This window comes from Betta splendens, chromosome 7, assembly GCF_900634795.4.
Source record: "Betta splendens chromosome 7, fBetSpl5.4, whole genome shotgun sequence".
Classification (NCBI taxonomy): Eukaryota; Metazoa; Chordata; class Actinopteri; order Anabantiformes; family Osphronemidae; genus Betta; species Betta splendens.
This window is the reverse complement of record NC_040887.2, coordinates 2177034-2197885: the sequence shown is the minus strand read 5'-3', so window position 1 is coordinate 2197885 and position 20852 is coordinate 2177034. Positions and strand designations below refer to the sequence as shown.

At 49.6% G+C, this 20852-nt stretch overlaps 2 protein-coding genes across 2 annotated transcripts in view; both read right to left on the bottom strand.

Annotated features, from left to right (window-relative positions):
• Positions 1–669: 669 nt before the first annotated feature.
• Positions 670–20852, bottom strand: part of dock3 (dedicator of cytokinesis 3) — a 30639-nt gene continuing 10456 nt past the window's right edge. Inside the window, 49 exon segments of the mRNA XM_029155558.3 lie at positions 670–3473; positions 3552–3587; positions 3589–3635; positions 3737–3859; positions 3935–4019; positions 4096–4211; positions 4293–4374; positions 4456–4591; positions 5813–5934; positions 6043–6159; positions 6250–6333; positions 6404–6583; positions 6685–6771; positions 7650–7816; positions 7914–8055; positions 8203–8307; positions 8422–8508; positions 9416–9564; positions 10823–10916; positions 10998–11058; positions 11139–11234; positions 11332–11358; positions 11458–11543; positions 11650–11798; positions 12007–12065; positions 12149–12249; positions 12337–12412; positions 12590–12684; positions 12758–12856; positions 12928–13074; positions 13176–13303; positions 13381–13573; positions 14124–14294; positions 14472–14553; positions 14634–14734; positions 14818–14901; positions 15096–15193; positions 15278–15449; positions 15831–15937; positions 16009–16171; positions 16242–16366; positions 17029–17154; positions 17694–17782; positions 18673–18820; positions 18895–18955; positions 19058–19139; positions 19213–19367; positions 19483–19524; positions 20549–20633. Of these exon segments, the coding sequence (XP_029011391.1) occupies positions 2865–3473; positions 3552–3587; positions 3589–3635; positions 3737–3859; positions 3935–4019; positions 4096–4211; positions 4293–4374; positions 4456–4591; positions 5813–5934; positions 6043–6159; positions 6250–6333; positions 6404–6583; positions 6685–6771; positions 7650–7816; positions 7914–8055; positions 8203–8307; positions 8422–8508; positions 9416–9564; positions 10823–10916; positions 10998–11058; positions 11139–11234; positions 11332–11358; positions 11458–11543; positions 11650–11798; positions 12007–12065; positions 12149–12249; positions 12337–12412; positions 12590–12684; positions 12758–12856; positions 12928–13074; positions 13176–13303; positions 13381–13573; positions 14124–14294; positions 14472–14553; positions 14634–14734; positions 14818–14901; positions 15096–15193; positions 15278–15449; positions 15831–15937; positions 16009–16171; positions 16242–16366; positions 17029–17154; positions 17694–17782; positions 18673–18820; positions 18895–18955; positions 19058–19139; positions 19213–19367; positions 19483–19524; positions 20549–20633 (5776 nt within the window). The 3' untranslated portion in view covers positions 670–2864.
• On the bottom strand, positions 4598–5804 carry LOC129604384 (uncharacterized). The gene is made up of 2 exons (XM_055510518.1): positions 5356–5804; positions 4598–5307 (listed from the first exon to the last, which is right to left on the bottom strand). Exons 1-2 carry the CDS (start codon positions 5610–5612, stop codon positions 4683–4685), a joined length of 882 nt encoding a protein of 293 aa, XP_055366493.1. The 5' UTR covers positions 5613–5804; the 3' UTR covers positions 4598–4682.

The window sequence follows — 20852 nt, the reverse complement described above, 5'->3', positions numbered from 1 at the left end:
GGGACCTTCGCTGTCACTGCAGCTCAAGAGTTTGGCGTCTTCCTCTGCTTTCTCTCATCCGTTGTGGAGTCAGAGGTTCTGCTGTCAGCGCCGTCAAATCACAATATGGAGCAAGCGTTACAAGGCTTTTCAAATGACAGTTAATTCCTCCGCTGGTTTATTCCGTCACATATAACATACTAGGATTCCACCTTTTACTCAGTAGCAGTCATTTGTGTTGTTCAAGCCATGTTGGCTATTACACATTAGTTCATGCAGCTGTTAAACTATGTGAAGACCTCAGTTAAAATATGTGCCATACAGAAAGCAGTGGAATGTGTCTCAAACTCAGATGAAGCCGCCTGTAGTGGACAGAGAGGATGTGGCTCAAACATCCCATCACTGAGCGACAGCAGCCGTCTCAGGCCTGTAACCAGGCGTTGTCCATGCATTCGTACGTTTCTAACTAGTTCTAACTCTAACGTTACTAACTAACAAATGAGCTGAACCATCGGAGGTCATTGAAACACATCCATCACCAGAGGATTTACCTATAAAATGGTTTCAGTGAAGTGTCCTTGCTCATAAACTACAGTGTCGTGCATTCGCTCCCTTTTTATGTGAACGAACAGCGCCCTCTGCTGGCGCCTCCGCATACTGCACCAACCCCCGCAAGGAGAACCAAGAACATTACAGCTGATAAAAGATTGTCTTTAATGTTTGGCATCATCAATGAATTCCATACCACAGCAGTTATGGGAGTAGGAAAACCACTTTTACAACCAAACACTGTTTGATCATGCTAACACCATATGTACAGGAAAGCACATTGAAAAGTGTATAAAGTATTTATATGAGAAGACTCATAAGTCAAGAACGGTGGAAACAGCCACAGTCTAATGGATTTGTCCTTGTCCAAACACTGATTATAGATATTTATCAATTACATTGATCTCTGGAGTACATGTATATACACAAAACAATGATAAACCTTTTGGGGCGTCTTCAATAATTCTCAAAAATATTTCACAATACTGCTGTATGTACAATAACAGAATTTACATTGAAAAATTCTATTGTACCTATGTTTTGAGCATCACTTCAGTCACCAGTTATCATTAATGCCATCAAGCTCACAGAGATACTCACATACGGTCTATGTCCGACCTCAGGCTCATCGCCATACAAAGAACAGCAGCCTATGCAGGACCTGGGCCTCCTGTCTCTGTACGGTACCGGAAACATGTTCACACAACTGATGATCTCACATACAAAAATAGATGTTGTCTAGTCAGCTGACAACTTGATGTACAGTAACACAAAAGCATCCACCTGCAGGAAAACAACCAGGAAAACGAGTACTTGTGAAAATATTAGCTATATCCTTCCAACCCAACTACACCACGGTGAACAGCGCTGTTGTTCCGCTCCTCCAAGTCGACCTCCATCTCTCCATCCTCAGTTTTCACACAACAGAAGGTGATTGAGAAAGAGCGCAGGCAGAGTAAGAAATATTAGCGCTACGAACCAAACAACAACCCGAAACCAAAGCTGGACAAAACCATACAAAAACACCACTAGGTAGATATTTTCCCCACCAGGAAGCGTATAGTGAACAGAATGAAAAGGAGAGCGGCTGCCGCTAAACGAGCTTCTCACAGTCCGAGTGAGAGGTCAAACTGCATTTGAGTGCACTTAAGGCAGGTAGGCGATTCCACCGCCGTCTGAGTGGGCTCCTCCATCGGCCACTCAGCGGGCCGGGGTCGAGACAGTGTCATCAGAACCAGAGCCACTGCAGCCGTCCAGGTTCAGCCCTCACTGCTTCACAGAGTCTGACAACCACGGGGGGGGGGGGGGGGGGGTTGTGGAGAGCGGTGGTGGTGTCTGTGATGGTGTAACATGACAGGCGTCTGTCACCGTCCTCACCCTCAGTCTGCAAACGCTCCCACTCCTCTCCACATACACGAAGGAGACGAAGGGAGACTCCACGCGGACTGAACTTAAAGCACTTGAACAAAACCAAGGATGGCAGCTTGTGCATTACAAATAGAACATCTCATCTAAATACATTCACGTAAGTCTCCATACTCGCGGTACGGATGGAAAATGGCCAAGTTCGTGTCCCTTGAGACGCCGGTAGAAGAGAAGAGCTGCGGGTTCAAACACCGGCAGTTAATGAAAGCCCAGTAGCAACACATATCAGAGTGCGCAGTTTGATATGATTCACTATTAAGGAGCACTTAACAGTGTTTGAAAAACAGAACCGACATAAGCCTTTGAAATATGGTGTAGCAAGGTTATATAAAATATATATATATATATATATATATATATATATATATATATATATATATATATATATATATATATATATATATATGAAGCTTTAAAGCAGAGAAGTCACTTGACTATGAGTAATACGCTTCCTTAGTTGCCTCGTGTTGTGACAATGACATGAAAAGCTAAATTAAGGGCTCGGAGCTTATACTGCACCCGGGATCATGTTGGTCATGATCACGGTTGTCATATTTCACAAAACTATTGTCTTATTATTCTCAAATGAAAAAACATGCTCACAGACGAGTTGTACAATTGAGTACAATCAATATCAATTTTGGAATAAAGTTAATCTCTTGCTTCTCCACAGATCATTTTCTTTTAATAAGAGACCAGCAGTGGCAGTTGTGCTCAGACTGTGGACTCTTCTCCTTCTTTTCTTTCTCTCATGTGCACTGAAATTAAAACACAGAGCAAGAAGGGTCAAGTGAACACACCACAGTAATTGCTTTACATCCGCCTCTTTCTACTACTGCTCCTTTAATTCAGTGAACATGAACAAAAGAAGACAAGGAGACAAAAGCTGTAAATGACGCGCAGCCTTCTCTTCACTGCGCCTCCTCGTGCTCCTCGCTGATGCATTGCTCCCAGGCGTGTTTTCCCTGCTCGTCTCTGTGGCCGTGGGGGGAGTGGAAGATCCTGCGGGGCAGCGGGATGGGCTGGGGAGACAGGTCCTCCTCGGGGATGCAGCCCTCCCTCAGGTAAGGTTTAGGCGGCACGGCCGGAGGCTGGGGCCGGCGGTAGGGGATGTGGTGAGGGCCGTGGGCGGGGGGGTGGTGGTGAGGCGGGGGCCCGTGGGTGTGGCTGTCCAGCCCGGAGTGGGCGTGAGCGTGAGGGTGCAGGTGGGTGTGTGGGTGGGAGGCGGGGCTGCGGTAATGGAAGGGGCGGACCGGGTCCATTGAGTCGATCTCCGGACCGCCGTAGTGGATGTGCAGGTATGGAGAGGCCAGGTACTCGTCAGGAGGCGACCACAGGTGGCTGGGCAGAGGCTCCAGGGCATCGTTCCTGATGGGGCCCGGTTCTGGGTACTGGCCCCCAAAGTTGCTCTCACTCAGGGAGGAAACTCCGCTGCTGGCGCTGCCTGACAGGGTGGAGTTACTGCCCCCCAAAGCTGACTGAGGACTGGTGGGGGAGCCGGGGATGGGGTGGAGGGGAGACTGGAAACAGAAGTAATACTCAGGTACTGTCCAGACTTGAAAGTTCTAGTAGTTTCTAAATGCCTCTGTAAACTGTACCTTTCGGAGGGATCGGACAGGCAGGGCGGGGGGGGGGGTCGCTGTTCTGGTGGTGAAACGTGTCACAGTGCATCAGAAAATGACCTGCACACAGACCAAAGTTTAGAACCCAGATTCTAATGAAAGCATTCACAACAGCTACAGCAGATCCAGATCACAACAGTTAAAGTGATTAGGAGCAGCACCTGGTGGAAAGGACCGGGGTGGGACGGGGGGCATCATCACGCCTCCAGCAGAGGCTGGCATGTAGGACACCTGCTCCCTGTTCTCTCCATCCAGACTCCAGCTGCTGGGAGCATTGGGAAAGACTGGAGGTGGACAAACACATAAGACTGTGACCACATCCTGCCTCGGTTGGGCGTCGTATAATACTCTATATGTACCTTTCTCTGGTAGACTTGCGTGGGGATCAGTGCACGGCTTGCAGGGACTAACTTGCTGAAGTAAGGCACGCTGCATGTGGTTGTTCTAGAAGAAGAAATCAAATCATTAGGACTTTTGTTTTTAGGAAAAAAGTCCCATAGAAATCAGCTCCCGTGTTCACCTGTCCGTTTTCTGCCAGGTTGTAGTACATGGTGTTGTTGGCTCTCTCACGATGAGAAGGCAACAATATCATCATTTCCCGGTTGTGTTTGGCTTTATCAGGCAACGATGGAGAGCCTGGACAGAGGCAACGTGGAAACGCATAAAGAAACGTTCACCACATATAAACACGTCATATTCTGCAGCTGTGCTACTTACCCCTGGCACTCGAGGGAGCAGAGTTTATAATCTGGGAGGAGTTAGAGCGAATTGAACTGAGGCTGGACGAGGAGGGACTCGGCTGAAAGGAGATTATGTGAAACCTCTAACTGAAAAACAACAAAGACTCTTATACTGCAGCGTTTCCATGGCAGTGTGGTACCTGCATGTGTAAAGCCTCTTCAGGGTGCTCCCCTATCAGCCCGTCGGTCATTATCACAAGGTTTCCTGCCTCGCTTGATGTGTGAGAGGACAGAGACGAGGACGAGTGGCGGATCGAACCCTGCAGGTTCAGAGGGCTGCAGGGAAAACGGAGTCAGTCTCAGATCGCCTGTGTCTGCGCAGAGCCGGCCCTGGCCAATTTGGCGCTCTAGGCGTGCAATTTTGTTTTTATTCTGAAGGCTTGGAGCAACGCATGACCTGTGTCTGCGTATGACCAACCTGTGTCTGCGTCTGCGTATGACCAACCTGTGTCTGCGTATGACCAACATGTGTCTGCGTATGACCAACCTGTGTCTGCGTGCGTCTGCGTATGACCAACCTGTGTCTGCGTATGACCAACCTGTGTCTGCGTATGACCAACCTTTGTCTGCGTATGACCAACCTTTGTCTGCGTATGACCAACCTGTGTCTGCGTCTGCGTATGACCAACCTTTGTCTGCGTATGACCAACCTGTGTCTGCGTCTGCGTATGACCAACCTGTGTCTGCGACTGCGTATGACCAACATGTGTCTGCGTATGACCAACCTGTGTCTGCGTATGACCAACCTGTGTCTGTGTCTGCGTATGACCAACCTGTGTCTGCGTCTGCGTATGACCAACCTGTGTCTGCGTATGACCAACCTGTGTCTGTGTCTGCGTATGACCAACCTGTGTCTGCGTCTGCGTATGACCAACCTGTGTCTGCGTATGACCAACCTGTGTCTGCGTATGACCAACCTGTGTCTGTGTCTGAGCAACGTGTGTCTGTGTCTGCGTATGACCAACCTGTGTCTGCGTCTGCGTATGACCAACCTGTGTCTGCGTCTGCGTATGACCAACTTGTGTCTGCGTATGGCCAACCTGCGTCTGCGTATGACCAACTTGTGTCTGCGTCTGCGTATGACCAACCTGCGTCTGCGTATGACCAACCTGTGTCTGCGTATGACCAACCTGTGTCTGCGTCTGCGTATGACCAACCTGTGTCTGCGTATGACCAACCTGTGTCTGCGTATGACCAACCTTTGTCTGCGTATGACCAACCTGTGTCTGCGTCTGCGTATGACCAACCTGTGTCTGCGTATGACCAACCTGTGTCTGCGTCTGCGTATGACCAACATGTGTCTGCGTATGACCAACCTGTGTCTGCGTCTGCGTATGACCAACTTGTGTCTGCGTGCGTCTGCGTATGACCAACCTGTGTCTGCGTATGACCAACCTGTGTCTGCGTCTGCGTATGACCAACATGTGTCTGCGTATGACCAACCTGTGTCTGCGTCTGCGTATGACCAACTTGTGTCTGCGTCTGCGTATGACCAACCTGTGTCTGTGTATGAGCCGAACGCTCTCGGGGCTCATGTGGCTGTGGTTGGAGAGGACGCCTCTGGGAGAGTTGACCGTTGTGCAGCCGGCAGGAGCGAACCGATCCACGCCAGGAACCCCCTGTTGGGACACATGGACAGAACCAAACCTCTGCATAATTACACTGCTCATTAGAACATGAAATGCTGCATCCTTTTTGCTACAACGGTTCATGTGTGAAACACTGACGTGGTGTAAGCCCGTCCTCATCATGTGGAACTGGTCCACTAGCTTTTTGTGAAGGGGACGCATCTCCGGATGCACCAGCTTCTCGTGAACAGCCAGGCCCACTCCCAGAATGTGGACCTGAAATGAGCGGAACAAAGACAAACATGACTTTTACTCTACAGTACCATCATGTGTGTTTGTTCAGCTTGTGTCTAAGCTGGTTCTGACCTGCTCCTGCATCAGATCCTTGAGGTGTGTGATCCTCTCTGTGTCCTCTGGGTGACTGCTGATGTAGTCCTTGTCAAAGAAGGCCTGGGACAGAAAAGGACGAGTTACAGGACCTTATACCACTCAGACCTCACTCATCCTGCTGGGACAGTACCTCCTGATATCTGGCGATGCCTCCGTTCACAGCAGCATCTATGACCCCATTGAGGCACATGCTGAGTGGGTTTATGTTGCCATGATGCTGTCTGTGCTGGTACTGGCTGATGAGGGTCCGTAGTTCCTGGGTCTTGTTGTCTACCACATAGATTGCATTTTCCAGAGGGCTCACCTCCACCTGCAAACACATACATCCACATGCTGAGTACTGAATAGAAACCTGACCATTCTTATTGTTCATCCCTCAGGAGGCAGAATGTAAGAATGGACGCTTCGTACCACTTCTCGCCTCTCCACCTCGGCCCAGCGGGAGATCCCAGGCAGAGGACGGGAGAGTATCAGTGTTGTTCTCTCGATCCACAGACTCTAAACATGTGGACACAGAGCAGAAGCTAAATGAAACCACAGAACCATGTAGGAAAATCACTGGATAAAACTACAGTATCACGTCTGGCAGGAGTCTGTGCCAGACTCTGCTCATACACAGACGGTGAGTCTGTTTAATCAGTGGGAGCCCAGGGCTGAAACGCTTCCTCTGTAGTCTACAGACCTGCACCTGTAGTTCAGCCTTAAGTTTTCATTACACAAGCTGCTGCAGCATTAAGGTGGAGCATATTTATACTGGAATCACATTTCTTTGCTTTACAACACAGAATAAAAACTAGTAACACAAAAGATCCTGGCAGCATAGTATGACATCATCACAGTTGAATGCACCTACTTTATACCGCGGTGATGTTTGGCAGACGAGATGCGACAACGACGCAACTAAATCTCATTCATCCCTGATGAGAATTGTCGGGGTGCTCGTGTTGCCTGGCAACTGTCAGTCAAACCTCATCTGAAAAGCTCCTGCATAGATGCACTGATAAATGGGTTTTTGAGTGTTGGAGCCATTAACAAACACCACATCTGTTCCCTGAACGTAAGTGAGTCTGGGTGTGGACAATGAGGAAATGTTGAACTACATGGCGTCGTGCCATCCGACATAATGGTCAAGTCATTACAACAGCCCTCAAAGTCTATGAGTCTCTGCTTTAAGATTTAATTGGAGCTTTTAAGGACTTTGAAGGTTGTATTACCCACAAAGCTCTTAGCTTCACTGTGGCCACCAGGGGGAGTTACACCTGCTTGCATCACCTGAAATGCCTGATCTGTTTCATCTAGAAAAAAATGGCTGCATAAGTAATCTGCGTATTTTACAGAGTTACTTTTACCCGTTTCACATCATAAATGCACCGTACCCTGAATTCATTCTCACGATCCTTGGGCCCCTTGTGAAAAGGCCTGTCATAGTGGAAACGGCTGACGTTGTTTATACGGTAGAAGCTCTTGATCCTCTCAGGTACACGCTCCAGCTGCGGCACGTCGGAGATGTCTGACACTGGAGTCACCGCATAGATCTGCAAATCTAGACGCACAGTGTCAAGGATGTGACAGCAAGAGAGACACGGGAGGAACGGGACGGACGTTCAGAGCAAATCTAAAATCAGCAGCTGTTAGGATACACTGAGCGTCGCTCTGCAGGATGGTGTCATCTGGCTGGTTCGGATGCTGCATGGCAATGGCCTGTGGAAATTCCCCCAGCATCCTTTGCTGAAAGTCCTCGAGTCGTTCGTAGTCGTAACCGCGACAGACGAACTCCTTATTCTGCATCGAAAGAATGATAATATCTGAATTCATAACGAGTTTGGTATATTTGCAGTGGATGTGCTAAAAAAACAATTATTCTAATACAGAGTTGTTCTGATTCGTCGCTACATAGCACAAGCTGAAAAACACATTTAATTGTCTCACCCTCAGAAAGAAAGGAAACTTCCTGCCATAGAAGCCCATTCTGAAGAACTCAGGTTCAATCCTCTGCTGTTCAATGATGTTGTCATAATATGCTGCCTCCATTTTCTGTCACGAAAACAGAAAGAATCGAGGTAAGTCACCAGCACCAGATCACACACACACCTTAGTTCATGAGTGCGGGTGAACACAGAAAACCTCAGAGGCTGAGACTTTACTCACCCGGATCCAGCTGAGGCTCTGGTAATCATACAGGGTCTCATACTGGAAAGCCAGCTCCCGGCACAGAGAGATTCCATATTCCCAGCACTGCAACGAAATAAATGAGAAGATGGATGAGAGCAACAATACACGAATGATTCAACTTTAACTCATCCTTTACAACCAAACGAAACGCGTGACGTGAAGTTTGGAAACGGGGGGAAACGTTGAAGGACTCTAATTAAATTGTCATTTAGGATTAAGATAAAGGTAAATGCTTCTTTTGCCTTTTCAATATCTACTTTAAGCTGTTAAGTTTAAGCTACTTTAACGCGGCAAATGAAACATTTCAGTTCATCTCAACATGTTGTTGGTCCGATAGAAAAGGATTTTACCTTCAGTGTGATTTAATGCAACAAAGTATCCACAGCATTAAATAAGGGAGACTGTTCTTTTCTTCTTCTAATATTTGAGCTCATGAGCAATCTGGAACGTGCGGTTCACTTTGTCCTGGCTGAACTGGAGCAGCAGGGACTTTCAGAGAGTCAGGAGGGCTACTTGTGTTTTATTAGAAGAGCAGCAGTAAAAACAAGGCATGACAAAAAGTTAATGAAGGAGGCCACTTTGATTCCTCTCTCAGCTGCTCCCACAGTCCAGAGGGCATTCTGCCTTCCAACAGGAACTAAGTGAATTTTGAGGCAGGCAGGAAGGAGCGAGTCGCAGGAAGAGGCTGCACGTCAGTGTTCAGAATGGGAGATTTAGACTAACGCAGAAGTCAAATGAATTTACTAATGTTTCAGTGATAATTATTAAAACGATAATGTAATAGGACAATAACAAAAGAGCACCAACGCTATTATGAGGCCACTGTTGTCTTGAGTAGAAAGTTATCTTGGTGTTTGTTTTAATGGTTAACTGGTTCAGCTGAGGTACAGCCAAAAGCTGCAAATCCTCCAGATGTGCTGACCTTAAGCCAGCGAGAGCAGCAGCAGATAAAAGTATATTAAATTCTTGCCTTGCCCTTGTTGAAGTAGTGCAGGATTTTACGGCTCAGGTTCTCTTTGCGTTGCCACTCGCTCTGACACGGGTAGTGGAGAAAGTCCCTCAGGGGCCGGTCCTCCCATTGTAAGAGCTCCCAGTACAGCAGCAGGGTAAACGCCGCCTCTGTGGGTAGAAGATGCAGGTCAAAGGTCATGAGAGTGAAACCTGCTCATCCTGTACAGATACAGGTGTTGTGCGGTGATGAAGACATACTATATGGTGCAGATGTTTCAAACAGATGGGAGGTGGTACAAAATGCAGCCTGTCACAAGTTGCCCAGAGCACAGCGGGTGTGTTTTGGTGCAGTGGAGCCCAGGAACAGCTGCTCAGTGGAACCACACCACTCTCACCAAAGCTTCTCTTATTTGCTCTGACACCATTAAAAACCTTTGGGCTTTGGCAGCTTCTTATACAAAGGCAGCAGTTTGAGCATCTTCTGCCATTTCTTGCAGAGTTTTCAGCAGCAAATGATTCACACAATACCCACATACTGCAGGCAGTCAGCGCCAAGTCAGCAGAACAACAGCAAAATGCCAGCTGCTTGTTTTACATAAGTGAAGGATAAGGTTAAATTCAATTAGTCATATTTGGCTACACACACACACACACACACACACACACACACACACACACACACACACACACACACACACACACACACACACACACACACACACACACACACACACACACACACACACACACACACACACACACAGCAGCCAGCTCCGTTGGCAGTGTGAGGAAAGTACTTAAGTCTTTTACACAACTGTGTGAAAAGTTTTCGCTCTCCTGTTTCTGGCCTGGAAGTGGCAGAACCGGGCTTAAAAGTCGAACTGCAGGTGAAGGGAGGTGGAGCCTGGCTGGGACGTATGAGGACAGCACGTCCTATTAATACTCATCAAATGGAAGCTAAAACTCTGACACGAGCAACAAAATGAAGCAAAGCATGAAGGAGACGTCAGTCAAATACAGTGTGAACGCGCTGGTCCCGTCCTGAGGCGCTGTCAGAGCCCACTTCACCTGCCGCACGGCGGCCGTGGGCCCGGAGCTCGGCCCGAGCATGAAGTGGAGGAGCTGCTGTAGCGTGTCCATCCTACAGAGCTGTCAATCACATGGGCTGTCTGTGCCTCTGTACTGACATTAACCTCTGGCTCCAACTGCCTCCCAGTAATTCACTGTACAGAATATAAACTATGCTTTCTGAATGAGCAGTCTGTTGCTCCGTTCTGTGGAAACGGCTGATCACTCACGGCCCAAAACATCACAAGAAAAGCTGTGTCAACTTCACATCAGATTAATACTAATACTAATTTAAATAACTGTACAGATGTCAACTCCCAACTGTAGTAAAAACATTGGAATCCAACGTGTGCTCTACCTGTGAAGTCCTCTGCTTGGAGGTGGAGGTCACACAGCTTATGGATGTAGCGGATGTACATGTCTTCCTTGTTCACTTCTGATTTGTAGAAGTTCTGGGATTAAATTAAAACAAAACTAATGAATACAAATGTTTCCATATGTGGAAATCTTCTTAAACATTCTTGATGTCTCACCATGAGGTTGACGGAACCGCCGATTTTCTTGTTCTCCATTTCGTCTCCTTTCATGCAGTCCCTAAACATGTAAAATGCTTGAGGTGCAACACAAAGACATAAACCACTAGACTTGAGATCCACGACGCAACCTCAACGTACCTATAATCCAGCAGTCGCTCAACAAGCCTTGTGACAGACGTGACAAATGAGATTCCCGTCTCTCTCCACGTCTCCTGCTCGATCTTCTCCAGGAGGCTGCAAAAAACCAGGAGATGACCTCAGACCAGAAGCACGAGAGCTAAACGCACAGTTCAGCTCAGACAGATGACAACATCTGGCTTTGGCTGCTCACCTTGGATAAGGACCGAAGAGCTGCGTCCTGGAAGGAACACAGAGCAGAATGTTAGAAGGTTCTAACAGCAGCAGCAGCAGCAGCGAGTGAATATTCAACCTGAGCGAACGCTGCTTTGATGCTCACAAGAGGCTGAAGAGCTCCCTGTGATTATCGTCGCCTTTCCCGTCCGACACCATGCTGTCCAGCTTATCCATCAGCTCTGCCTCCACCTACGCACGGCCACAGATGCGACAGGTGTGAGTGACACAAAGTCGTCCGTTTGCATCACAACAGCACAGACTCCAGCAGCTTTGATGACTCTGATACTATAATGACCTGTTTGAAGTTGCCGTTCTTCCGCTGCTCCCAATCCATCATGTCGTGGAAAATAGGGATCATGATATTTCGAACCTCTGTCTGCGGCACCAGCGTGACTCCCAGGAACGGCCCGATCATTCCTGGGATGAAGTGAGGCTTGTTGTCGCCTAAATTGTAGAAAGATCAGTTAAGGATAAGGACCTAAATGAAGGCTCGTGATTCAGTACGTCTACGTGTGTGACAGATGCTGAAGGGCTGCGATGCCTGCGTATGTATGTATGTATGTATGTATGTATGTATGTATGTATGTATGTATGTATGTATGTATGTATGTATGTATGTATGTATGTATGAACACGCAGGGCGATGACGCACCGAGTTTCTGCCACATGCTGAAGAGCTCGTACGCCATCATCACCCTCAGATCTCCATGCCTACAACGAAACGAGTGGGAAGTCAAGAGCAGGGAGCTGAATGCACCACGGAGCTCAGCAGTCAATACACGGTGTTTACGTACTTGTCAAGGACCTTCTTTCTCTTGGCCGGGCCGAGCGCCTCCAGCTGCAGACTGGGCTGGTTGATGTAAAGCACGGTGAGGCTGAAGAAGGAGTTCCACACCTAGAACACGAGCAGACGCCAGTGAGTGCAGCACGGAGGAGCGCGGCCGCCTCCGCCGGCCTCATTAACGCAGCTTCAGACACACACCTTGAAATCGAAATCTGCCTCGGAGAAGTTCTTGTGCAGAGCTGGAGACAGAAACTGCGTTGTCACGACGATGATGCTGCAGAAAGCAGAGATTACACCGTCAGCTTACAAAGGAGGAAGCGGCCGAAAATAGATGGAAGAACTTCGTCACCTTCAGAGCCGGATTATGAGAAGAGACCTGATCTAGTGCTTGGCTGATTTCCTCACCTTCTATGGGACAGAGACGGCACCACAAACGGAGAAGCAGACTTACTGACTGGTTAGGAGCCTCATGACGCTCCAGTCTCGGGGGAAGATAGTCAGTTTCATCAGATTGCGAAACACACAGAAGATCTTCAACAAGAACTCCTGCAGGAAAATCAAAGCTTTATGCAGTAAACAAACCACAGAGAATTGCTATAATCTTGTTTAACTCCCTCACCTTCAGCTCCTCTTTGCTATGAAAATTGTTGAGCAGATGATGAAAGTGGAGTTCTGTCATCTGCTGGAGCAAAGACAGGAGGCAGGAGACATACTCCCCCTGCACACAGAGGAACACGTGTCATTGGGAAGGTGCCGTAATGAGCAGAGCCCGTGTTTGACAGAGGTTACCGTTATCTCAGCGGTGCACTGGGGACAGCGCTGCCCTCTGGACGTCTCCACAGAGTGAGACTTGCTCATGATGGAGAGCAGAGTCTGCAGTAACACGTCCAGAAGACTCTCCACCATCATCTCCACCTCCTCCTGAACAGAAGACTCCTGGAATGCAGAGGAAGGAGTCGGTTATTACTGCGTTCAAATGTGCAGACAGTCTGTTTCAATTTAAAATGTCACTAAAGGAGGGGCTTGAGGCTTTTTACCATCGAGCTGGTCTTAATGATGGAAAAGATGCTTCCAAGAATCCCAGAGCAGATGAGCAGCTCCCTCTGCTGGCGCAGGTGTAGATGGATGTGGTGCAGAACCACCGGCAGCAAAATGCTTCGCGACTCTGACAGAGCGGAGGAGGAGACAGTGAGGATGACGCTGGAGGCAGACGTACATTATGAGAGGAAAGCAAGCGCTCACCGGGGAAGAAGAAGAGGCGGCTCTCCACTGTGCGAGCGATGGACTGCAGCTTGACCACGTCCATGGACTGGCCGATGTCCACCGTGCTGGGCATGCTCCCCAGGGTGCCTCGCACATATTCAGCGACCTCCTGCACAGTGAACATCTGCAGCAGCTCATCAAAGATATCTGGGAAGCTATTCAGCAGCGTGGCCTGCGGGAGGGAGCAGAGAGCACACAGAGATTATGCACATATGGAATAAATAACTTCAAACCCGGCCACCTTCACCTACACAAACACTCAACTGCTTTATTTAACATCACAAAAAAACACAAATTGAAAGGTTACAGATGACGAATGTGAAAAGGAGCAGAACAAATCACAGTCTCTTTGTGGAGCCAGTTTCTGCATAACACCAATAAAACAACTGAATCCGATCCACTCACTGCTCATCAGTTACTTAAGAATACATCATCCAGTTTGAGCAGGCGCTTTAGAAACCAGCCTGTGCTGCAGTGTGGAAGCGACACAGGGCGCTGAGACCGAGACGGACGACAGCCTGGAGCATGAGCACAGACGCATGCAGCGGATCTCAGCCCTGAAACTGTCCCAGAGCAAGCGGAGGGCGACACAGCACCAGCGTGGAGCGAGGACGAGAAAATTAACACATTAATCCATGCAACGTCAACGCACAGTAAGATGGAGCCAGTTAAAAGACGTGGAAAGAAAGAGGAGGCGGAAGCCAGCGAGCGGAGCGTCCGACCTGCGTGAAGACCAGGTTCTCGGAGCTACGGCCGTCCAGGCTCAGCACGAAGCGGATGGACTGGAAGAGCTCCTGGATGCTGGCTCGGAACTGCTCCTCCTCCATCCCACAGGTGGCTCTCGAGTACAGGATGCGAGACTGGACGATGAACTTGAACAGGTACTCCAGCGCCTGACGCAGAGGAAGACATGTTGAACTCTCTCAGATGGAAATCAACACCAAGAACAAACGCTTCTAATTCGCGACGAATGCGAATCAGCCTCTGTTTTTTACAGCTGATCAAAGTAGTTCGGGCTCGTTTTCATGAACCTCCCTGAGCCTGAACCCCTGAACCTGCTGCAGCTTTACCCTCATGGCTTCCTGGATGTGGTCCTGTCGGACGACCTCGGCCGAGCGGTCCATGTACCACTTCAGACACCGAATCAACTCCCTGCAAAAAGGCATGCGTCAGTTCCTCAGTCCCTGACTATGTAGGCATCAGGTTCGTAGGCGCTCAGAGGAATGCTTTACTTATAGGCCAAAGCTCCAGCGAAGTGGTTCTGGATGTAGGAGTCCATCACCGGCCTGAAGTGGTAGAAGCGACTGTCCCTGAGCAGGTTGATGATGAACACCTGAACACACGAACGTGAAGCCATGACGCCGCCACCCTCTGCTGACGCAACAGCAACCTCTGTATGAATCACACGTCTCCTACCAGCGACTGGAACACCAGCGGCCCGTATTTATCAGTGTTGTCGTCTAAAAGGCAGAAGAGCGTGTCCAGGACATCTCGCAAGAACTGTGAGGAGGAGAAGCATCACATTAAAGGCGTCGCTGGTGGAAGAGAAGCTAAAGCACAGCAGCACACGTAGCTCTGGAACCATAATGCTGCAGATGTAAAACCTTAACACCAAAGCAGAACATTCACGTCATTGTTCAGCGTTACATGTTTTCATCCTTCTCAGCGTTAATACAGAGTTTGACTGAAGTGACCTTGACGATCTCCTCTCCGCTGATTTGACGCAGTCGACCGAGGATGTCCAACACTCTGTCCGGATGCGCTTTCCAGTTGAGCAGAGCCAGAAGGTCCACTGAAAACAGAGCAACACCGAGCTGGGTTCAAACAGGCAACAGAGAAGCACCACCCGCCTCAGGACGCAGGAGGAGCTTGGTACCGTTCTGCGTGAGCTTGGTGGAGCAGAGGATGGTGGACACCCAGAAGGTCTCCTTGGGGCTCCTCTGGAAAGGCAGGTTGGCGGGCAGGTTGGGGCAGCTGTTGAAGTCCTCCTTGCAGCAGGGCAGGCTCAGGTAGAGGCCCTGGTTACTGAAGGTGGCGTTCTCATCGCACTGACGGCGCCAGAGAAAACACAACGTCCAATGAGCCACCAACAACCTCCACCAAAATACACCATTTCCATCAAAGTGCTGAGCTAAAGGCGCCCGTTCCCATGTTTGAGTGGTCTTGTGTCAGATTGGAACCAACGTTCATGTGATCAGGGCCGGGTTGCCGCCGTAGACGAGCTCATGGATCATAGGCGATCATCAACCCCCCGACTGGTGAATCGTGTTATTCTTACGTACGTTTTACATTTACAGCTTTGGAGATTTCTGATTTAGAAATTTCAAATGAATGAATTTCAAAACAGAGCATAACGAAAGCCCGTCAAATTTGGCCCATCAATTCACATTGTAATTCTAAGGACTAGGACGCACGCGCGCTGCTCGTACCTTGTACACATAGAGCTCGTGGTTCTCGTCTGACAGCGTGGTCCCATCTTCTCTCATCAGGGGGGTGAAGGCGAAACCAAACAGCTTCTTCTCTCCTTTGTCCTTAGCTGAAGAGAAAGAGCGTCAACAACCCGCGTGGCGCTGCATTATTACACTGCGTGACCCCCTGCTGACTCACTGGAGCAGTGGCGGAACTCGAAGCGGAGGTGGGACCCTCGGAAGCGGTCTATGGGGATGGACAGCTTGACCATCTCGCTCCAGCGGGGGCTGTTGTTGTGGTACAGGACGAAGGAGTGGTAGTCGCTGGCGTTGGGCTCCCCGCTGCCCAAACTGATGCAGTCCTGGGAGGAAAGCGCTGCGTTCAGTGCCCAGAGGAGCTCACACACAGCAAGGGCTCAGCGGCCGTCGTACCTTCAGCGTGTCCCCGTCGGCGTAGAGCACGTACAGCGTCACGTCGATGTTCTTCTGGACGCTTTTGCCTCCGCGCTCGAACTCGCCGCGCTCCAGGGTCAGATACAGGTCGTTGCGCGTGTCACCTTGGACGTTTACAGAGTAGGGAGCGTGCCGTTAAACCAGAAGAATGCTCCAAAACAAGACGCGGCCTGAGACGTTTTTGTCAATGAGAAACGAAGCCACCCAGTTGTAAAACGCCGCTTCAGAACCTGAGCTCAGTGTTTAATGAAATAAATATCGGTGACAACTTCGAAGGAAGACTGCAGTTATTTATAAAACGAGATTATGTTATTTTTAACCGAGTCATTTCCTTGGGGACAGCTGAGTCACAAGCAGTGATATTAGGTGGTATTTCAGGCTGAACTGGAGCCGGAGACGAGACGATCGGTCGGTGGAACACGTCTGCCTCCAGTTATGTGCTGCCTCGGCTCTGCATCGTGTAGAAGACTATTTGAAATTACTAATTTATAGTAACGTGATTCAGAGGACAAGTAGACAAAACCTTCATCTCTATTGCTCAAACCTTTTCCTTTTAGTGAAATAGTAAATAATTGAGGCTCGACTCTCTCCCACATCTGTGTAAATGGGCTCCTCCATCCTTCCTGCCTCATCCCACCTGTCCCTCATGTGCTTCATGTCCCCGCTGTGAACCCGCCCCGTTCTGTGTTCCTTGAAGCCTTCTGGCCTCTGCTCCCCACCTCCACCCTCCACCCCTCCGTGCCCATTACCTGAGCCCCCTTCTCACCTGGCAGGATGACATCTGGGAAGCCCAGTTTGCGTGTGAGCGCCAGGGCCCGGTTGAACACAGCCTGGTTCTCTCGCCGGATCTGCTCCAGGTCGCCGCGCAGCAGCTGCAGGGAGATGATGAGGCCTGGAGGGGAGTGGGTGGCGGGTAGAAACGGGAGGAAGATTTGCAGGAGAAAGATAGAATTGGAGGGAAGACAAAAAGAAGGGAGAAAGAATAAGAGAGGGACAAAGGGGTATTTAAGGGACATTAGTCAGAATGTGGGGGCGGAGAAAACACAGGAGAGTGGATGGAGCGACGTGATCAGAGCGAGGGAGGGGAAGCGGTGTGTGAAATTACGTAAAGCAGCAAGGGAAAACACAAATACCCACAAATCTTGTGACAGATTTTTGTGACACATGAGTCATAGTTTAAACTGTGAGTTGCTCATAAAAACAGACGCTGACTGTGACTTAGGAAAGTTCAGTTTTCACACAGCAAGACTCTGCACTTTGATTAACGCCCAGAACTGTAGATTCAGTATTTCCCAGCTGCCCTGCTCATTTTGTACGACCGGTGATGGTAAAGCCTTTAAACTGAAGCCAGGCCCAGAAATCATCACTTTATCATCACAAACATGTCTAATGATCTTTAGATGGACTGGGGAAACAAACAGGCATATTTACCATAGTTGGTGCTGGGAGCGGAGTACTTGGTGTTGGACTTGCGGATGATGTTCTCGTGAACCTGGTACCACTCGTTCTCGTTGTTACATCTGGGGAAGAAAAACAGTTGGGGAACAACGCGCCCATTAGTGGGTCCAGATGGAGGGAGGGGGGCGGGTGCGTGGGGACCACATGAACAGCATGTGTCCCAGAGCCCATTTCCTCCTGGAGAAAAGGTAGCAGCAGGGGGAGGCGCTATCAAGCAGCACATTAGCCCAAATGCACAGCACACTAAGCAAAGCTGACAGGCAGCTCTCTACCAGCCTTTTTCATTACTGTGGGCCTGTGGGCCCCTGGGAAAGGCACGGGGAAACGCACAGAGCGGAGCGTGATCGGAGCCGACAGTTTGGAGGCAGCTCAGCACTGAATCACTGCTTGCTTTTTAAAGGGAAGGATCCTTTGCCTCAGCAGAGACGTCCAATAAAAACGACAGCTTTCCGTTCTGGAGATCTGTGTTTCACATGGAGCTGCGCGCTTAGCCCGAAAACGCTACGCAACAAAACTGTCATCCTGCTGCGCGGCAACGTATATGAATGACCTCTGACCCCCAGCGGGCGCTGAGGAGGACGCTGCAGGCGCAGGGAGACATTCAAGCTGTTGAATGACATCAGAAAATGCTGAGCTTCGTCCTCTTCGCCCTCAAACTTTGCTCAATTATCTGCGTGTCATCTCCCCTGGTTCCGGCTCCCATCGCCCCCCCCTCCCCCCCGTGTCACCCCCTTCACTGGGCTAGCGGTGGAACAGCAGCGAGTCTGCAGCGAGGTCTAACAGAAGCAGCCAGATTCACCGTCTCACTCTCACGGTGAGCGGCTCCTGATTCACCAGAGGACACATTATCATTCTGCTCAAAAGAGGCCACACAGCAACACTACAGCACATGACAACGGTCTATGTCCAGAGGATGTAGTAATAACAGAAGGTCCGTTTCAGGTTTACTTACGTATAAACTTTGAGCACAAAGTCCTTCTCCTCCTTGAGGTCAGTTATGGTGTGAAAGACATCGCTCATGGCAAGAACAGCGCAGCCGTACGGCCGTCTGTACTGCACGTGAGGAGGGCCCTTCTTCGAGTCATTGAGCAGCATGCGACCTGGACACAACCAGCAGAGAGGCTTAGTCTGAGCCCGGCTCAAACGGGCCAGAATCTGTGCACTGGACGTTTACCGGTTCGGACGACGTGTGCGACAATGTACAGGTCTCTCTTTAGGTCTTTGCTGCTCAGGTCCTGAAGAGAGCATCAGGGTTGGTGCGTTAGCGAATCTATTAGCGAATAGCGTCTCCAACATGTGCACATGCTGCATTAAGAGCAAGACGGGGGAGAAGCTACCGTGAAGAGAGCGCACAGGCGATCCACCTTCTCCGGGTTCTTCGGGCCGCCGTTTTTGTTCAGTTTCACCATAAACTTCTCGCTGTGGAGCATAAGAAGGAGCCGCGTGAGTCTGCTGGAGCGTGTGACACGCGGCGCCCAGAGGCTCCACCCACCTGATCTGCTTGGCCTCGCGCGTGTCGTACAAAGAGAAGAAGACGTCCGCATCCTCGCTGATGCTGTTGTAGGTGAAGCTCTTCAAGTTGATGAAGAGGTGGTGCGACACGGGTACACGGCAGCCGTCGCCATGGCGCTGACGTACGCTGTCACCCTGGGAACGCCAGACGGGATTGAGATGAGAGGCGACAACTTAGACCACACCGAGGTGCAACATATCAACGTATGAAACGATTTCAAGTTGAACAAAAGCTGTGAGGGGACGCTACCTGGTTTGTGCTTTGCTGACCGCAGTGTCTGCTGGAAACGTGCTAAAACAGGGACAAAGAAAGAGAAGGGAGGGAAATGAGGCGCGCGGCACTGGACCCCTCGTTTCCAACCTCACAGAGGTTCACCTACAGCCAGTGGCGAAGCTACTGTTGCTGCAGTGCTAAAAGCAGCCCGTGAGGCGAAGCAGGAGCATGTGGAAGAAGAGCGGGCGCAGCCAGCGCCGCCCACGTCCACCTCGCTGCTCGGCAGCCGGGGGGACTTTAATCTCCCACCTGACGACGCGCCAGGGCCACGCGCCCTGCCAGAACAAGCGCGCTTCCACCCGCAGCCCGCCTCCTGGCGTGAGGAGCGGCGCCGCGGTTCTGCACGGAGCGTTTAGTGCACAAACATTCAGCGCGCGGCGCTGAGGAACGTGGCGCGGGGATGATGGGAGGCTGCGGGGCAACTGGAAAGCGCTCTGATCAACATATGGAGCTGCAGCGACTGACCAGAACGGATCCCCCTCCAACGCAGGCAAAGCAGGATTACATCACATTTCATAACATCTGTGCTGTAATCACATGTTTCTAAAAGTGCCTCTGCTTCTCGGCGTGGACGCCTCGTCCCAGCAGCTACCACGTTACTTATTTATAATTGTGTGTACGGTTCGGTTGGTGGGTTTAAGCAACCAAAACCACATTATGTAATTTATTTGAAAAAAACGGATCATAAAACATTCATATGTACAGTATGTGTTCTTCCATTGCTGTACCTGCCCTGTCACTGCACATTATGTCTGGCCGCTAGCGAGCGCGCATGCAAGCAAAGGGACAATATGGTGGGAGGATAAGCATAAAAAACAGGTCACATGATCCAACCCCAGCAGCTGAATCCTGCTCTTTCTAGTGAGTCACCGTCTTATGGATGGTTCAGTAATGGGCACATTCACACGTCCCTACACATCCGATAACACATTCTGTGCCATGAAACAGTGGACATGTTACAGATAGATGGTCTGTAGGAGCAGAGGAGATATATTTAATGGGTTAATGCACGTTAGACGCTCATCTAACGGCAGCAGCGTACCAATTTGTACAGCTCCGAAACGCTGATCTGGTCGGGCTCCACCATCTCAAACTCTTTTCTGGGAACGAGGTCCAAGCCGAGGTGCCTGGAGAAAGACAGGGCAAGGATGAAGACGAGTAGGACAATAAAGCAATAAAACATCGCTCAAAAAAGCTTTATTTATCAGAATTTCTATATTTATTCATAAGCTTTAAAATGTCACTGATATTAATAATAAATGATGATAGTGTTAACAATCTATATCTAAAATCTATTAAATCTTCTGAACATGTTTTTCCCGAGAAGTGCATCATTCCACGTCCTT

Excerpts from the sequence above, each read along its gene's own strand:
- LOC129604384 (XM_055510518.1), bottom strand. The coding sequence starts at position 5,612 with ATGTTGGTCATACGCAGACGCAGACACAGGTTGGTCATACGCAGACAC. Across the intron at positions 5,308-5,355 it reads TTGGTCATACGCAGACGCAG|GTTGGTCATACGCAGACGCA; the intron begins GTTGGCCATACG and ends ACGCAGACACAG.